Source organism: Lolium perenne, chromosome 7, assembly GCF_019359855.2.
Source record: "Lolium perenne isolate Kyuss_39 chromosome 7, Kyuss_2.0, whole genome shotgun sequence".
NCBI classification, from domain to species: Eukaryota; Viridiplantae; Streptophyta; class Magnoliopsida; order Poales; family Poaceae; genus Lolium; species Lolium perenne.
The window spans coordinates 7,188,470-7,205,927 of NC_067250.2; the positions used below are offsets into that span (position 1 = coordinate 7,188,470).

Genomic DNA, 17,458 nt, shown 5'->3' on the forward strand with positions numbered 1-17,458 from the left:
TTAACTAGTAAGGGCATCTCCAACCGCGCGACCCAAACCGCGCCCGCGCGTCCGTTTGGGTCGAGCCAGACAAAAACGCGGCCCAGCGCGCGGACCTATCCCTAAAACGGATGGCCGCGGCGTCCGGGACGACCCAAACCCGGCCCAAATCTGGGACGAGTTTGCGTGGCCGTGGACGCCGGATGCTGGTTGCTCGCGTCCTCCCCTTGTCCGCCCCTGGCCCGCCTGTCTGTCTCCCAAAACACAAACCCCTCGCACACATCTCCCGGCGCTCCGCCGCTAGCCAAGGACCGGCGATCTGGGAGAGGCGTCGACGCCGGCCACTGTCGTCGACACGTCGGCAAGCGGGGCGGAAGCATAGGTCGCGGCCCCGCGCTGCTTTCGCCGCGTCGGAGCAGAGTCGGAGGACGCCGTCGCCGTCGCTGCTGTCCTCCCACTGTCGCGAGACCTCCCGCCGTTCGCAGCTGCGCCGTTGCCGCCGGAGGTGAGCTCTCGTGCACCGTGTTTGCAGAACGCAAGTCGGCCGAGACGGCCATGGCCTGCAGATCCCTACGGACGCACCGGATGGCCTCCGCGTGCGACGTGTTCGATGAAATGGGCATACTAAAATTTGTCCCTTTTCATCTGTAGATCATGGTGGACAACGACGACGACTACTTCTTCAAGAACTTCATCGACACGTCGTTCGACGAGGACTCGGACGATGAATTTCACGGATGCTGCGCTGATCATCCACGATCACATTGTCTCGCAGATCCCCGTGCACCGGGGGTCCTTGCCGGGGCGCGCCGCCGCCTTGGACCGCAAAAGAGAACGCGGCCACGACCAGCTCTTCACCGATTACTTCCACCCCAAGGCATTGTACACGCCGGCCTTGTTTCGCCGTCGTTTTCGGATGTCCAGACCGTTGTTCCGCCGGATAATGGATGGCGTCAAGCTCTACGACGACTACTTCCACGCGAAAGTGGATGCAATTGGCAAGGTAGGCCTCTCTTCGTACCAGAAATGCACGGCAGCGATTAGGATGCTTGCATATGGCGTTGCCGGTGATTTCGTAGATGAGTACACGCGCATGAGTGAGTCTACCGGCTTGGAAGCGATGTACAGGTTCTGCAGAGCAGTGATAGGTTCGTTCGGAGAATAGTACCTCCGGCAACCTACTGCAGAAGACACAGCTCGTCTGTTATCAATCAACGCTTCCAGGGGGTTTCCTTGGATGCTTGGCAGCATAGACTGCATGCACTGGGAGTGGAAGAACTGCCCCTTTGGTTGGCAGGGGGCATACAGCGGTCATTCTGAGGGGTGCACAGTCATTCTTGAAGCTGTTGCTTCACAGGATACATGGATTTGGCACTCATTCTTCGGAATGGCTGGCTCGCACAATGACATCAATATGCTGCAGCGCTCTCCGGTGTTTGATAGGCTAGCGTACGGTCAGTCCCCTGATGTAGATTTTGAGATCAATGGCCACCACTACACCAAGGGTACTACCTTGCTGATGGTATCTATCCACCTTGGGCTACACTCGTGAAGACAATCTGAAAACCCAACTCAGTGCAGGAGGCAAGGTTTGCCAAAGAGCAGGAGGCAACCCGGAAAGATGTCGAGCGGGCGTTTGGCATCCTCCAAGCTCGTTGGGCTATCGTCAGACACCCTACCAGAGCCTGGGATGTGCAAACTCCGTGGGAGGTGATGACCGCATGTGTAATCATGCATAACATGATTGTTGAGGTAGAGCGGGATGATTCACTCTATGATAATGACTGGGAGGGCCAGGGAGAGTTGGTTACTCCTCAACGTGGCCCGGCATCATTCCAGGAAGTTCTTCATGCACACCATGAAATTCGAGATCTAGCTGTACACAATCAGCTGCAGGCAGATTTGATCGAGCACGTCTGGCAGCATGTAGGCAACAATGCTGCAAACAACGATGATGAAGGAAATCCGGAAGCCTAGATCATTTGTATCGTTTTTTCATTTTTTTTGAATAATACTTTATCCTTCATTACGTGGACAATGTAATGTGTAATAAATTCTGAGCATTTGAACTATTTTATATATTTTCTACAATTTATTTTGTGTTTTTATACTGGATTTACAAGAAAAAGTACTGTACGGGACCGCGACCCAAACCTGCCGCGTTGGGCACAGGGCGCGACCCAAACGGACGCGCGGACGCGGGGCTCCGTCCGCGCGTCCGGGCGGCCACGCAAACGGTCCAAAACGGACGGCCCAGCGCGTCCGTTTGGGTCACGCGGTTGAAGATGCCCTAAGTAGAAGAAATTTCAAGCTGCTTTGTAAGATACTAGATGACCCGTTGCGCTATCGCGCAAATGGCATAATCAAGTTAGAATTTAAATCATAAGTTTTAATTTATTAATTAGCCTGAAAATGAACTGCTTTAGTATATTATAGACACGCCATTTCATAGAGGCGTTGCACTAAGATATGCTAATTTAGTACGATTCATACACTATTTTTTTGGCATTTACGCTTTTGGATAAACCCCCACCAAATTATGTTTACTGGATCGAAAAGAGGTAGCACCATAAAAGAAGAATAAAAGGATAATTACTAATTTCAAGAAGAATGTTTCAACTTATTATGAGTAGCAAGATAAAAAGTTTGGTTCAGGATTTTGAGCCACTTAACCGATAGCACGGGAATCCAGAAACTATTACAAATATTTACTCCGCGTACACAATTTCCACCACTTTTCTCGGTTGATAGCGCCCATCCCATCGTGATTTGCGTTAACGGCCCAGTCTCTCCCTCTTAACCTATCTCCCTACCCCTCCGCTTTGAATTTCTACACCTCCCTCCATTCCCTCCACCCCATCTAATCCGCTGACCAAGTACTCTGCCGCGACCATCCGCGCCATCAGCCACAACCATTCACGCCATCCGCTGCTCACCCCAAGATTTAACATATTAAACATTTTAGAATCCTAGGACAATATGTTGCCAATTCAGAATCCTAATACATTACATTTAGAGAAATAGTAGAAAATCTTAAAGAAATATATTTCTAAAATAACGATAATGCAATCTGCTAGAAAGCTATCAATACCATTAGGAAACAAAATGTGGCCTGTGATAGTACCAGAATCACACCAAACTTGGTTTTCATGTGAAGCTTAGATTTAATAACACTTGGTATATGATCGTTGTAAGTTCTATCTATAAGTGACCAAAACATGGGATTGTCATAATTTACCGTTTATGAAAACACACACACTTAGTCAGCAAGCGTTTGTATACTGATTCGAAGAAAAAAAGAGTTTCTATACCGATATAACAATAACTATAAACTGTATCAACTCCATGCGACTTAAAACACATGCTTCAGTCTCAATGATGTGCAACTCACTAAAAGAAATATGGACACGTCACCGAAAGCTCCATTAGTTTGTTTAGAGTTGTTTTGGTCACATATTAGTCGAGTATCCTCGTTCTTGACGCAAGCAGCACAATAAGAACACATAACCGTATTATTTTTATTCGAAGTAAGACAATCATTAACCCAACACAATGGCTGAGTATTCACTTTTTTGTGCGAGTACGTCAAATTAGTATTGCAAGTAACACATAGTCCTATTGAAGAGTATTCACTTTTACGCAAATTGAGAATTTCTGAATTGTGTAAACTATATTGTTTTTTTCTTGACATGACAAGATTCTGAAAATAAACTCCATGTCAATATTTGGAAAACCTCTAAATAGGAGTATAAGGAAACAGTAAAGTATTAATACATCGATTATAGCGGGCAAAGGGAAAAAAGGCATCAATAAGAGACCATAAACTGGAAGAAAGTGATAAACGGGAAAACCTCTAAATAGGAGTATAAGGAACCAGTAGAGTACTAATACATCAATTATAGCGGGCAAAGGAAAAAAGACATCAGAAAGAGGCCATAAACTGGAAGAAAGTGATAAAATGGGCCTATGTAATATACCAAATCATCAATCGGTTTCTTGACAAAACTGTTTTGACACTTATTCCCCAGTTTCCATAGTAGATATAATATTATTGTGTACAAATTCTGAGTGTGAAGAGAGCATTCATGATCTCCCAATAGTAGCCACAGCAAGACACCAATAGTTGATCAAACCACAGGCTTTTTCCCTGGAACATGAATATCAAGACTGTAACATAAAATACATTTCTGACTACAAAAGCATACAGGAAAGGCTAAGATCAAATAGTTTAGAAAATATCATGTTTTGTCAAAATAAAATAAGAACAGAAAATAGTAAGTGCAATTTACTTTTCCTACTGAATGTTAAAAAATATAAGCAACTTGCATTGAATTACATTGGCTTAGAAATTTTATATCTGCAACCACCTAGGAACTTTTGCTTTATAATCAGAAATTACAGCTTCATTTGGGATGATATAAAGCAAGAAAACCATATCAATTATGTTTCTAACTTTTCTTATGTCATTATACGAGTTCAAGATGAAGCCTATTCAGAACCACTTTGCACTACTGAATTTTGGGAGCATATGCCATTAAGATCTCATAACTAATATTGCTAATAACATATACAACACACTAAAATCTCGGCACTAACATGTAATATCAGAATGCTGATGGAAGTGGAAAGAAAATAGTATCGGAGCATACCTTGTATCCTAATAATATTTGAAAGATCTCAACACTAACTTGTAATTTTCAACTACTGATGGAGGTGGAAAGGAAAATACTATATGAACACGCTGGTTACCATAACAAAGAGGTGTAGTCAGAAGCATGGAGCGTCTCAACGCTCACCACCGATGACTCTCCTCTTGATGCTCTCAAATGTTGCTGGTACTTTTGAGAGCCGACATGCACATGACAGTACAGGGCATCAGTGGGTTTGGAATAATTGACTGTGGGTTTGGAATTGAATCAGCCCTCTCAATTTTTGGAGTGAAATGTATATCCAATTAGCATCTGGATATAGAGGAATAACAAATTAAGTATTGAGTAAGATCCCATTATAGATACTCAGGACATCCATAGATGATAGAAACATTATTTTTCAGGAAGTCCTTGAGTTTAGCGATAACATCAGCATCCTTCACGAACAATATTTCAAATCTCCACCATCAACTACTACACACTTGGCCTAGTTGTTGTTTTCGACTTCATGGCAAGCGACATCATTCCTCCTGTAACACAAGCAATACGCGAGTGGATTAGTAGTGTAACATTATGTATTGTTTAGCTGCAACCAATATGAATTAATTCTGAAAGACAGAAAAACAATCCGATAGAATGAGAGTAGTACAATATCTGAACAATCTAAGGTTTGGTGCCCCCATCAAATCTAACAAAACAAGACCAATTGAAAAAAGGGGAAAACTAAAACCTGGTGTTAAGAAGAGTAGTTGATATATCCTCTGAGTGTAATGAGCCTGGAATAAACCCCTAATCCGAAAAGAGTGCCACTCTAAAGTTGCTGATGGCGCACAGACCAGTGTGACTCAGATGATATACATTTACTAACCCAGACTTCCTGAGGAAGAAAAGGAACAAATCCTGTCAAGCAACATCAATCCTATAAAATGAATTGTTTGGACATAGGAGTTGAGATATATTATCAAGATAACACAAAGTACAAAAACAGATTGTCATTAATTCACCGCTATTGATATTTACATGATCATTTCTTAAAAATGCAATGTTGTACTCCCTCCGTTCTTTTTTAATTGACTCAGATTTAGTACAACTTTGTACTAAATTTGAGTCAATTAAAAGAGAACAGAGGGGTACTTATCTTTCCCATAGTTGAATAAACATCATTACACAAGCACCAAGAACAAATTTTACACGACCAAGGAAATTGCTACATTTGCAGAATTTCACTCATCAAGAGATATACTGCTCATGGTTTCATTTTCATACCAAACAAATAGTTTTTTTATGATGGAAATGAAGCTTACTTGTAACAAAGAAATGGTATGTTTTGGCCATAACAAAAATGTTGCTATAACAGGACCCAAAGCAATATTATGTGTTTGTTTTTCATAAGGACCCAAGGCAATGTGGCAGGCACCACCATGCACCACCTGAGGCTGCCGTCATCCACCAACAGCGGCTGCCGAATAGACGAAGAGAAAAAGCTGAACAGAGGACACTAATGCTCTTCAGACCTGAAGAATGTAACATCTGAATCAGAGACAACACTACACCCTATAAGTGCAGCAATGGATAAATGTTGCATAAAGCACCATCTGAAACAACGGGGAACCTGACAATTTATTCTTCCTCAAATTGATATACGTTATATAGTAAGGAGGAGTAGGAATGAAGTGCGAACTTTACAGGGTGTATAGTTCTTACATTGTTTTCCTGGAAATCCCCACCCTTAATCATGAAATCCTTGATGATTCGGTGGAAGAAGCGGCCCTTGTATACGTACCCTTTGTCTCCTTCCCAACCAAAACAGAGCGCTAATTTGCATAGTATTGATTAGCCTGCTATACCAGTGCACAGGGCACGGAAGTTGTCAACCGTCTTTCGGACGACCTCGCCGAAGAGTTTGATGACCACCTCGCCCACGCGCTCCCCGCCGATCTCAGCCTCGAAGAAGCATTTGCTCGTTACCTTGTCCTGGAGGTCCACGTCACCCTGCAGCAGCAAACCAAGGTAAATTCAACCACCACACAAAGGCTAGCGCCGAGCAGAGAACTGCAACTGCTGATACACGGTCTCATGGAGGGCGAACAGGCACGTATACCGAGCCTGAGCAACCCCGTGGAGCTGATAAAAGAAGAGAGAAAATTAACCTAGAGCCATTGACCACGTTTCTTTTCATGGAAACTCCCCTGGTCTTGCGGGATCCACCACCATCATATTGTGCAGCTTCCTTGACGACGGCGGCAAGCGGTTCCTATCGCCACAGCCGGAGAAGATCTTGAGGCCCAGGATGTGGTGGACTCGATTGGCGTGCCACCGCCGATGCCCTCTTCAGGGACGTGCCACAACATTTCCTTCTTCGCCCGCGCGCCACGGCGGCCACCCCATCCGGCTCGATCCGCAGGCCTCCACCTCTCCCGGGGTGGGCTCCATAGAGGCAATTCTATGTAAGGATGAATCAAAGAAACAAAGCATCAAAGTGCAGTTTCAAAGTATCCAAGTATCAGAAGTAATGAGTAGAGGGAGCATAACTTAAAACAAACTGAGTTCAGATCAAGAAACCAATTATCAAAGTGCAGAATCAAACAAACCAAGTATCGAAGTGCAGAATCAAAGAAAGGATGAGCTGAGTTTCATAGTCATGAAAATTAAACACACAGATAGCACTCGTCCCCTCCCTATGCTTTTATTTCAGGATAATATCAGCATGCTATTTCTCTCGCGTGGAACATTATTCAGTCCAAACGGTCTTGCTAATCATTTAGCTGCAATGGGAGAAAACAAAAGTGGTATAATCAACACAGCTAAAACTAAAGAACAATAATGCTTATAGAGCTAAGAACGGGTCTATACAATCCCGCTAATTATTCATCTACAAAGAGAGAAAATAATAATGGCACAATACTCAGAACTAACCACATTCTGAAACTCATCATCTTTAGAACCAAAATTTTCGTTGGTAGAACCAAAATAACAAGAATCCAAATTGATCATGTACATGCAGATATTAAAGCACGCAAAATTTAGCAAATAAAAAATGCACCTGACTGAAGATACATGATCAAACAAAAAATAATTCTCTAATTTATTTTATAGAGTAAACAATCAAACAGACTTGATCGAAGATTCCTTTAATCTTTTCAGTTTGGTTACACAATATAAATGAGCACGGTGATATTAACAAATGAATCTTGTATGCCCACACCAATAGGGTATTATGAATGGAACTCCAAATACTTCAGGACAATACAATACAAAAATAAGTAGGTCATGTAGTATAGTAAAGTGAATTATAACAATAATACCTTGATTTCACTCATGCCTAGGACTGTCTCGGTGTTATTTAGTAGATCACATACTCATATGGGTTAACTGCATATACACAAATATATAAAAGTTTTCTTAAAGCAAAACAATACTGCTCACACCGCATCTCTCTTATCATCTTTGAGACAATAAATCTGAGTTAGAGGCATTGTGGTGGAATGGATATAACATATTTTAAAAAAATATAGCAGTGGAGTGTATCAGATACAAAGCAAGAACAATCATTCAATCACCATAGAGAAAACAGGCACTGAATGGATTAAAGGAAAAATAATTTATTGCCAGGTACCACATGTAAGATATGTATGCCTGACAACAAAGAAGTGAAGCGATTCAAAAAAGGGTAAACACGCTGGACGCAACGAACAATAATAGAACTCCATTATGCAACTAAATAAACCACTCATGACACACCGCATTCTAGTTCTAGCAAAAAGTTATAGCATGCAGTTCTTGGATGATAGCTATAGTAAGTGATTGCTAATTTGTCAGAGACAATGCTCTTGAGAAAGTCCTTCAAAAATACAATATATGCACTTATGAAAATCTTATGCAAAAAGAATACACAATAGCTTATCAAAACAAGTGCAAAGAAATACTACACAGTTCTCTACAGTGTGGCCATGTGCCCATGCACATAGCATGACAATCCGAACTCACACATTATTTTGTGGTGGGCAAAACAAGCATCTCCATGGAAGCCAACTACAGTGGCACCACGGCTTACTTCCTCAAGAAATGCAACAGCAGAATTATGAGCAAATTGATGCCACACAAGTGAATATTAACCAGCATCTTACCTTCCGAGTGTTGATATCAAAGATATGAATATAAAATTTCCGAAAAGGGAATCAACGGAAAAGTAATTATCTTACTTCCTACTATATAATGATATATCAGTCTTCTAGCCCCTCATAAATATATGAATGTCAAAATTTAATCTCTGTATACATCAATTAATACTGATAGGATCTCAAAGACACTTGCTATCCCTTTCAGCCACAAGAAGAAATAATGATGTATCTTGCCTTCAACATAAGAAAATTATATGCCTCAAACTGCTAAACTGAGGAAGTTTCCAATTGCCTACACCTTTCTCCGACAATATAATCTAAACATCATATTGCAATAGTTCTGTGTGAAGAACAAAGCACACCATCGGAATCGTTGAACCAGAGTACATGTGATGCGAAACCACAAAAATATAGCCAACTTACCATGTGGTCAAAAGGATCAAGCTTGGTCAGCAGCGGAACACTTTTATCTCCTGGATCTTTATACACACGAGCTGGAATGGCGTCTCGCCCCAAGGGAGCATAGGCTGCAAGAGGAGCGAAATTACCTCCTAGGCCATAACAGCCAGATACCCAACATATATACAGGGCAAATGGAACAGGCAAAATTACCTGAAGACACCATTCTGAAATGCGCTTTTGGTAGTGTCAGGTGCAACAAATTTGAGAAAACTAATCCCTCTCTTTCGTCAGGTTCATCAGGTAAAGTCATTTCAAATTCTTCGAGTCCAATAATTTTCAACGAGAGTAGCACCTGCAATTTATAGTTGTTAAAACAAGTAAATTAAAAGAAGTAGATGATGCCGCATCTTCGGAGACATTTGAAAGCTGGTAGAATTGTGTTCTATTATACCAGTACAAATAAGGATGAATCTAACAAATCTCCAGGAAGCTTATTTGGGAGAGAAGAAAGCAGTTACACCCTCACATCAAGCTGTCTAAGCTAAATGACTGCTCTCTCTGCAATTTAACAATAAAAAACAAAATGGCAAAGAATAACTGAGCTTAATTGTAGAGCATACCATTTGCATAACCACAGTTTTGAGCGACAGTTTTCTGTTGCAAGAGCAGAAAAAATGTTCCAGGCTTGGTCCCAACACGAACATAACAAGAACATTGTACTCACTCTTAGCACCAAACCACTTAACAGTTGTTGTCCAGGCTGCACAACCAAGAAATGTATGTTAGCATCACTATGGGAAGGAGCATCTTAAATTTATGAGCCAAAAAAAAGAAAAGGAGGATGCATTACTTCCGTGCTATTAGGAGCCGATTCATGTGGGCCATCAACGACAGACTGCTTATTGACATAATTCTACATTGAGCGCATCCAGCCAGTGTTGAGGGTGTCAGACAATGGCGACACTGTTGACGTTGCACTCACCAAGTAGGCAGACTTGAAAATGTGTTTCTGTTGGATGTACTCATATTCTCATAGTCCTCAATGGTCAGGAAAGTAATCTGTACAGAGACATAACTTTAAGGGACTGGGAATAAAGGAGACAAGTATTTGGTGGAAGTAAAAGTTTGAAAGAAATGCCTATAACACAACTCATAAACTATCTTCTGAATATTGCAGGTGGTACATAACTAAACCCCATATCAGTCTGTAGCTAGAAAATTAGTCATTTCTAATATATTAATTCAAATCAACTATAACGTTCCAGCTATGCTTCAAATTCAAAGTCCAAAATTTGCTCACTTTGATTTTCTGCTCACCTTAGCTTTCCACCTCACTTTATAGCTAGAGGGCCACACTGTACATACATTTTTAACAAGCTTCAATTGTTTGCTCACCTTCAATTCCATCTCACATCATTCTCATAACTCGCCTAGCCTGCTAAGCAAAGCAGAGCATGAGCTTAGATTTTTGCACGAGACAAACGAAGGCGTAAAACTACAAATGGAAGTACCTTGGCGAAGACTGTGTCGGTGCTGGTCTGCCTGGAATGCCACTGAGTACATATGCAATAGAAATATTCGTGTTCGCACCAGAGAAACCATTATAACACATCGAAGCAACCGAAAAAATAGCATCTGGAAGAGAAATAAACAGTGTCATGTAGAAGAAAAAGAGGCTAGGTTAGCTAGCATAATGCAAACAAAATCAACTACATGCGAGCGAGAGTGCTGCGCACAAATGTAGCTTGATGCAGCTGCCGGCATTACCTGTCTGCGTGCCAAACAAAAGTGTGACCCTATTCCAGCATTGGTCTAGCCTAGGCTCCTCGCACGGCTTGGCGGTGCTCGCGGCGCACCCTCGCCTTTTATGTTGGACTGCAGCAAATACATGTTCTGATTGCAAAAACCTGATATCAGCTATAGATAAATATAGATGTATATAAAAGCATTTTGTGCTAAGATTTTAGTCATAATTAGCATTAACTAAAAAAATAGCTGCATATAGAGGAATACTACTGAAGTTTTCACAAAAAAAAAGAACAAAGACTACAAGATGCATATGCTGCTGATATTGTGTTGTATCCAGGAATCATGTTGAGGATAGAAGCATCCTTGAGCAGCTCTCATTATGTGAACGTCTCCCTGCAAAATGTTTAATGGCTAGATGCATTCATATTACAACATGAAGACGATCACTATCCTAAAAAAGTGCAGGGATACAGTGTCCAATAACTATTATCTAAAACCAAACAAGGAGCATGTGATCATCCACTTACAGCAAAATATTCTAAATTGATTAAATTAGAAACAGTGGTGATTAGGTGCGAACATTTATCAAGGCAAATAACTGAAGCAGTGATATGGGAAAACAAATCTGGTTGAGGAAAATATTTATACGCCGTGTAAAAACGCTCTCTCTTTCCCTGTAGCATTTAAGGTATACATATGCATAGAGTTAGATGACAGCTCACGCATTGGCATGATTGTTTGTAGGAAACAAATACCATCTTCTCTGAACTCGATAAATTGGTAACAGTAATTCTCACATGAACTTTTCTGACAACAGAGGTTAAGCATGTTAAAGGAAGAGGAACTAAATTAGCATGTAGGTTCACCATAGTCATAACAAGTTTATTCATTTGTCATTCCCAGGTTCACATCTACTGACAATGATTCAAGAACAAGCAGACCTATGCAGATAAGAACCAAGCAGCGGATATAATTCGATATTTAATTGTGGAACCAGAAAATGGGTGTGCATACCATGTCAAGCAAGACACAGCCCATCCCAAAATCTTGGAAGAAAGGCCCACGGGAGGATAGCTTTGCTGCATCGCTACAAAGTTGTTCATTAATCCACAAGAAAATAATGACAGATTGGACAACCAAACATGTTAGAATTTTTATAAAAAGGACACGAAGAGATCAGATGGAGCAATGTTCGCCTGGGGGTTGTGACCTTCGATTTTGGCATGGGATTCCAAACGTAGAGAGAGGGGAAAGGAAACAACCTACAAATTCACGCACAAAAATTGGATTAGAAACTTGGGCAAACCGAGTGAGAAATAAAAGGCAGCAGACTTGAAGATTACCAAGGATGCTGCACATTGGCACACTTACCAAAGATGAACGGGAGCATCCCGACTTGTGCTCAAATCTTCCAAAGCCTACAGTGTCTGCAGCAGATCCCTGACCATGACCATCACTGTCAGATCGGGAAATACATGAGCTAGGGTTAGGATTTACCTGGTAGATATTGGGATGTGACGCTCCCTGCTGTAGGTGGAGCTCGCCTGTGCCCGCCCCTGTCCGAGCTCGCCTGTGCACCACCAATCCCGACCTGTGCTCCATCCAAATCTTCCAAAGCCTACAAAGAAAGTTTGCAGACCCAATGAATCCATCTGAGAATGAAGAAAACAAAAGAGAAGAAGTGGAGCCCTTGATTTCCTACCTGGGGGAGACGAGGCAGCCACGAGGAGGGAGCAGCCCAAGCAGCAACGCAGAGGAGAACCGGCATGACCAGATCCCGCATGTCCTCCCCGGATCCCGCCCCTCCTACTGCGATTCTTGACCGTTCCTCCTCTGCCTCGCCGCCGCGGATCCGCCCCGCGCCGGACCGTCTCCGGCCGTGCCCAACACCTCCGGTCGCTGCCGCCGCGGATCCGCCCCGCGCCAGCCCGTCTCCGGCCGCGCCCGCCTCGCCTCCACCCGCCACCCCCGACGACACCACCCAAATGGGCCGCCCAAGCCGTGGGACGTCAAGGACGGAGGAAGACGAGAGGACGGGAAGAGGAGAGGACGAGGCGTCGCCGACGCCCTCCTCCTCTATGCGCGCTCCTGCAACACCTCATCCTGCCCACGACCGGCTCGATCTCGGGGGAGAGGCGGCGCGCCGCTGGCCTCCGCTGATTCGGGAGGAGGTGAGACGAGGATTGGCGAGGAGGGAGGGGCGGGGATTGGGGAGCGGATTTGGATGTCTCGATCTAGGTTTTCACTGTCCCGCGGATGGAGACGGAAGGCGACCCGAACGAGTGTATTTGGCTGTCTCTAACCGTTGGCCCCCGCACGTAGCTGGCCCCAGGCGCCATAGACTCATCCAGAGAAGCAACTGGTGAGAAAAAATTCACCACATCGGACGGCTGAGGAAGAAAGTGGGAGGTGGGTTTCACAAACGTGCGACCCAGATCAATGTGCCCCTCTCAGATGGCCTGGTTGGCCGAGTAGTCTTTGAACATTTATAGGAGGAATGAGTGAGCGAGATGGCCTATCTGTCTGTCCGTTGTGAGCTACGTCACTGAATGAGCTTTCGTGCACGCCTCATGCTTGATTGCTCACCAAACTTTTCTCGTTATTGTTCAAAAAAAAATCTTTCTCGTTATGTTCCTGGCCGTCCAATGTAAGCTGCTGTTGGTTGTACTTAACATGCAAATCAAATCTCTCTCAAAAAAACCTGCAAATTAAATATCTTAACAGAAAAGGGAAAAAACTTGCATGATACTACCAAAAAAAAAACTGAACTCGCATGATACTACAACTAGTTGAATGCCCGTGCGTTGCTACGGATCCTCAATATTTACTCCAACAATTATTAGTACTATAACAACTCGAGTCACCCACCCAAATTAGGATACGTGCTAAACACTACACACAAAAAAACAGATTTTTTTTTGCCAATGATCTCAATAAGACATATTTATCTCTAAAAAGGCCTGACGGTGGGTAACATTTGTCATAGAAACATTTCATTTGTGGCCAACCGAATCCGCGTGCCTAGATTCGTAACCACATCATGTATCTCGCTTGACAATTCAAATAATAGCCAAGATAGTATTTACATGGATCAAAAAGATATACATGTGGATCCTTTGCTATGAAACCTTCACACTCAACATCAAGACCGTCGGCCGAACTTCGCCATGGCTGGCTTCGTGTCTCATATTGAGGTTGCATCAAGTGTTGCTCGCGTTTATCCTAAAAAAGTGTTGCTCGTGACGGCAAGCATGTCCATGGATGGATCTGAGTGGCCATCAGACGTCGTAATAACATTGGCGTTAAAACGGCCACATACCACCGTTGAACTTGATTAGGGGGCGGGTGCCTCCTCCTTGCTAACATACATTTGTCACTCTATGTTGGCATCCATTGAATGCTACCGATCAACTTATCCATGACTGGTAATTGTTGTATCTAACTCGCAGAAGAACTAAAAAGTGGGGATACACATTCTATTCTTCAGCGCAACTCTAAATTTGTATGAAAATAATAGCTAATTGCATATATATAAATTCTGACCATGGGTACGTATCTTTGTTGACAAAAAAAAAATACTCACCGTACCCACCAGGTAAAAACAACAAAATAGGTGAAGGCTTTAGAAATTGATTCAGAATTCACACACTTCTGCACTCCTACTTATCGTACAATGATCCAATGTGTTCAAACCCTTCCCCGGACCCGCGCAAAGCGGGAGCTTGATGCACCGGACTGCCTACACTTCTACTTACTATATTCCTTCATTTAATTCAATAATAGTAACTGTAATAACCTTTGAGACCTGGATTTTGTATGTTACTTCATTAATGGAATAGCCTGTTCATAGATAAAACCTGTCACAAACTCTGCATGAAGGGAATTAAGAATCTATACTGCAAGCTTTTCAATCAAGAACTTTGCTAATTTGCTACCCCAATCTAGTATGAAAAATCTGAAGTCTTGAAGTATCATAGGGATGATAATAGTGCCAAAGCTTCATCAATAACTGATTAAATTTCATCACGACTTTACTTAACCAAAAAAACTATCATTTATTTGAACGGGTTAAGGACAACAAGTAAGGATCATGACAAAGGCTTACACTCAACAAAGTGGTATACAGACATGCCTGGTAAGCTCATAATACTGAAACATCAGGAGTGTAGGGCGATCCACACACAAAACAAGAGATAGCTAGCAGAGAGAAGGCATGACACCTTGTTTCGAGATAAAGAGGACATGAGAGCTCTCTACATTTCTGATAAAAAATTTATGCATCCTTCTATAAAACAATGATGGAAATTGAGATCCAGAGTTCACACTTTTCCTTGAAAGATAATATGATTGGCCACAATGCCAAGAAAAATTAACTCACATAGTGTTCAGTTGTGTCATTCAAATTAAATATTCGAGTGCAATATGATTCAATAAAAACTAACTAAATGGAAAACGTATATATTCACCCCCTCTCTCTCTTCTCCTACCTTGTAATGATCCCATGTAAACCTTTGTTTTGATGATATATGAGTTCAGGATGGCGTAAGCCCGCCATAGCCCAGGTCAAAAAGGATGAACATCTTTGATGTTCGTTTTCTTGTTCATAACAGATCCATAGATGCTTACTTGCTTAGTAGAGATCAAACCGCAAATGGAGGTAAAATGAATTTGGTGGACTCATCACTCATATATTGAAAAATATGCCAAACTTTCTAGCGGCTCACAGCTTAATATTGCAGCATAAGTGAAGTTGTACTACTAAAATATAACTGTACGGACAATAATGCTTCATTGAAGATACACGAAATTTTTTTTATATATACAAGATGTTCATCTCATTTTTTACATTTATGTTAATTTGAAGTTGTACTATTTAGAAAACAATGTTTTTCCCGCGAGCTAGCATTCTAAAGTTATTTTTACTGAAGCATAAGACATGAGAAGAAAAAATGTGAATCAAAACATGATCATGTTCCATCTCTGATATCTGTTGCTTGCTTGTGAAATTCTTGTATGTTTCTAATAGAACCAAATAGAGATTTTAATTGCGAGTTTTTGTGAACTCCAAATTGAGAAACAAGAAATAAAGAGATACGACATGCGATGGGGGTTTCTTTTGCTGTAGATGTCGGGGACTGCCTTGAGAAAGATCGACCGGAATCTTTAATATTTTTTACGGTCTAAAATAGTAATAACTTTATAGGGCTCCAGTGGCAGACGCATTCTAACTTCTTCGTACCAATGAGTTGGTTCACTTGCATATAATTTGCAATCCCAGACATGAACTTAGATGGATCACGACTTATGCTTTCAACAATGAGCAAGGATAAAAACTGAACCTCAAGAATATTCAGTAAGTGGTGCATCGATAAATTAAGATTTTAACATGGGAAAAGAAGAAACTTCTCTCTTTAATTATGCTTCCAGAATGCGATGCAAAATATGGCAATTTGCCTTAGCAACGTCTCTGTTCAGCTTCTTGATGGTGTCCGGCAACATTCTATTTCAGCAGAGTCTCCTACACATATCCGCATGAGAAAGACAGAGAAACATTAAACTGACTATTCGCACCTAATAAAGGCCGGCTTGGCATAACAATCTGCAGCAAAGAAGTTACCTTCTATTCACTGGCGCGGCTGAGGGCGGTCGGTGGTGAGCGCGAGCGCGTATTCGAGCTGCTGACGCGTTCGCGGATGTCCTGGGTGGCGGCGTCATGCAGGGTGAGCTCTGAGCTGAGTGTGCATCCCTGCGGCCTAAGCCTCAAACCGCCGGATGCAGGACGCCTGTGCGTTGGAGGTGATCTTCTGTACCACGGATCTGCCGGAAGCACCGCGCACAACTCCTCTGGCAGACCAAATACCACGGTCACCGGCGATGCAATGCATCCTAGGTCGGCGCCCTGAAAGCGTCAGCTTTTCGCATCATTGGAAGATGGATCCGGTACAGAGAGGGGTGGCTGCTGCCGGGGGCACATCGCGGGTGGGTTGGGTGACGTCTGAACGGCGGCGGTGATCCAAGGAAGAGGAGAGGTGAAATAAAGCACACCTGATTTCTTCGCTAAAACAAGCCGTGATTATGCCACGCGAATCACAGACGATTTGTTGCTGTTTTCGGTCAGGGATTTATGCCACCACCATGCAAGGAAAACCTTAATCAACGCTGATGATGCACAGCGAACAAAATGGAGCAAAGCCAACCTCTTGGTATAGAATCACCTTTGTTTTTGGAAATAATCATACCGTACCTTTCGCAAAAAAAAAATCATACCGTACCTTAATTAGCCTGACGATGTAAGAGGAAGTGGCTCACACGGAAATCAATCAATGGTCAGGTATTGAGCGGAGACATGAGGTTACATTGGATGGTCCGGATTGTTTTAATGACTACCACCAAAGTGCGTTGAGTGTCAAACGACCAACTTCCATTTAATAGTAAAGATTTTGTTGTAGCTGGATGGTCCAGCAAAGAGCAATTATCAACAGCATACTGAGGAACGAAACTGTAAAATCTTTTGAGATAATTGTACTGAATTTAATGAATTGTGCCAATGCTTTTGGC

General features: G+C 42.5%; 1 protein-coding gene across 17 annotated transcripts; it reads right to left on the reverse strand.

The window, feature by feature from the left end:
- Positions 1-3,814: 3,814 nt before the first annotated feature.
- On the reverse strand, positions 3,815-13,383 carry LOC127311573 (uncharacterized). Of its 17 annotated transcripts, none has more exons than XR_011748751.1 (20): positions 12,603-13,358; positions 12,398-12,518; positions 12,272-12,340; positions 11,915-12,162; positions 10,919-11,293; positions 10,663-10,786; positions 10,547-10,586; positions 10,002-10,210; positions 9,772-9,911; positions 9,362-9,503; positions 9,173-9,276; positions 8,831-9,089; positions 7,934-8,000; positions 7,220-7,393; positions 6,779-7,071; positions 6,333-6,620; positions 5,933-6,142; positions 5,359-5,505; positions 4,729-5,158; positions 3,815-4,126 (listed from the first exon to the last, which is right to left on the reverse strand). XR_011748751.1 is itself a non-coding variant. In XM_071823537.1 (20 exons), exons 1-4 carry the CDS (start codon positions 12,681-12,683, stop codon positions 12,055-12,057), a joined length of 366 nt encoding a protein of 121 aa, XP_071679638.1. In that variant the 5' UTR covers positions 12,684-13,383; the 3' UTR covers positions 3,815-4,126; positions 4,729-5,158; positions 5,359-5,505; positions 5,933-6,142; positions 6,333-6,620; positions 6,779-7,071; positions 7,220-7,393; positions 7,934-8,000; positions 8,831-9,089; positions 9,173-9,276; positions 9,362-9,503; positions 9,772-9,911; positions 10,002-10,210; positions 10,469-10,586; positions 10,663-10,786; positions 10,919-11,293; positions 11,915-12,054. The 17 variants fall into 17 exon arrangements, 5 of the variants coding, with proteins under 5 accessions (XP_071679638.1, XP_071679639.1, XP_071679641.1 ...); XR_011748752.1 differs by having other exon boundaries at positions 10,547-10,589; XR_011748750.1 differs by having other exon boundaries at positions 6,059-6,142; positions 10,469-10,586; positions 12,603-13,357.
- Between the last annotated feature and the right edge of the window lie 4,075 nt (positions 13,384-17,458).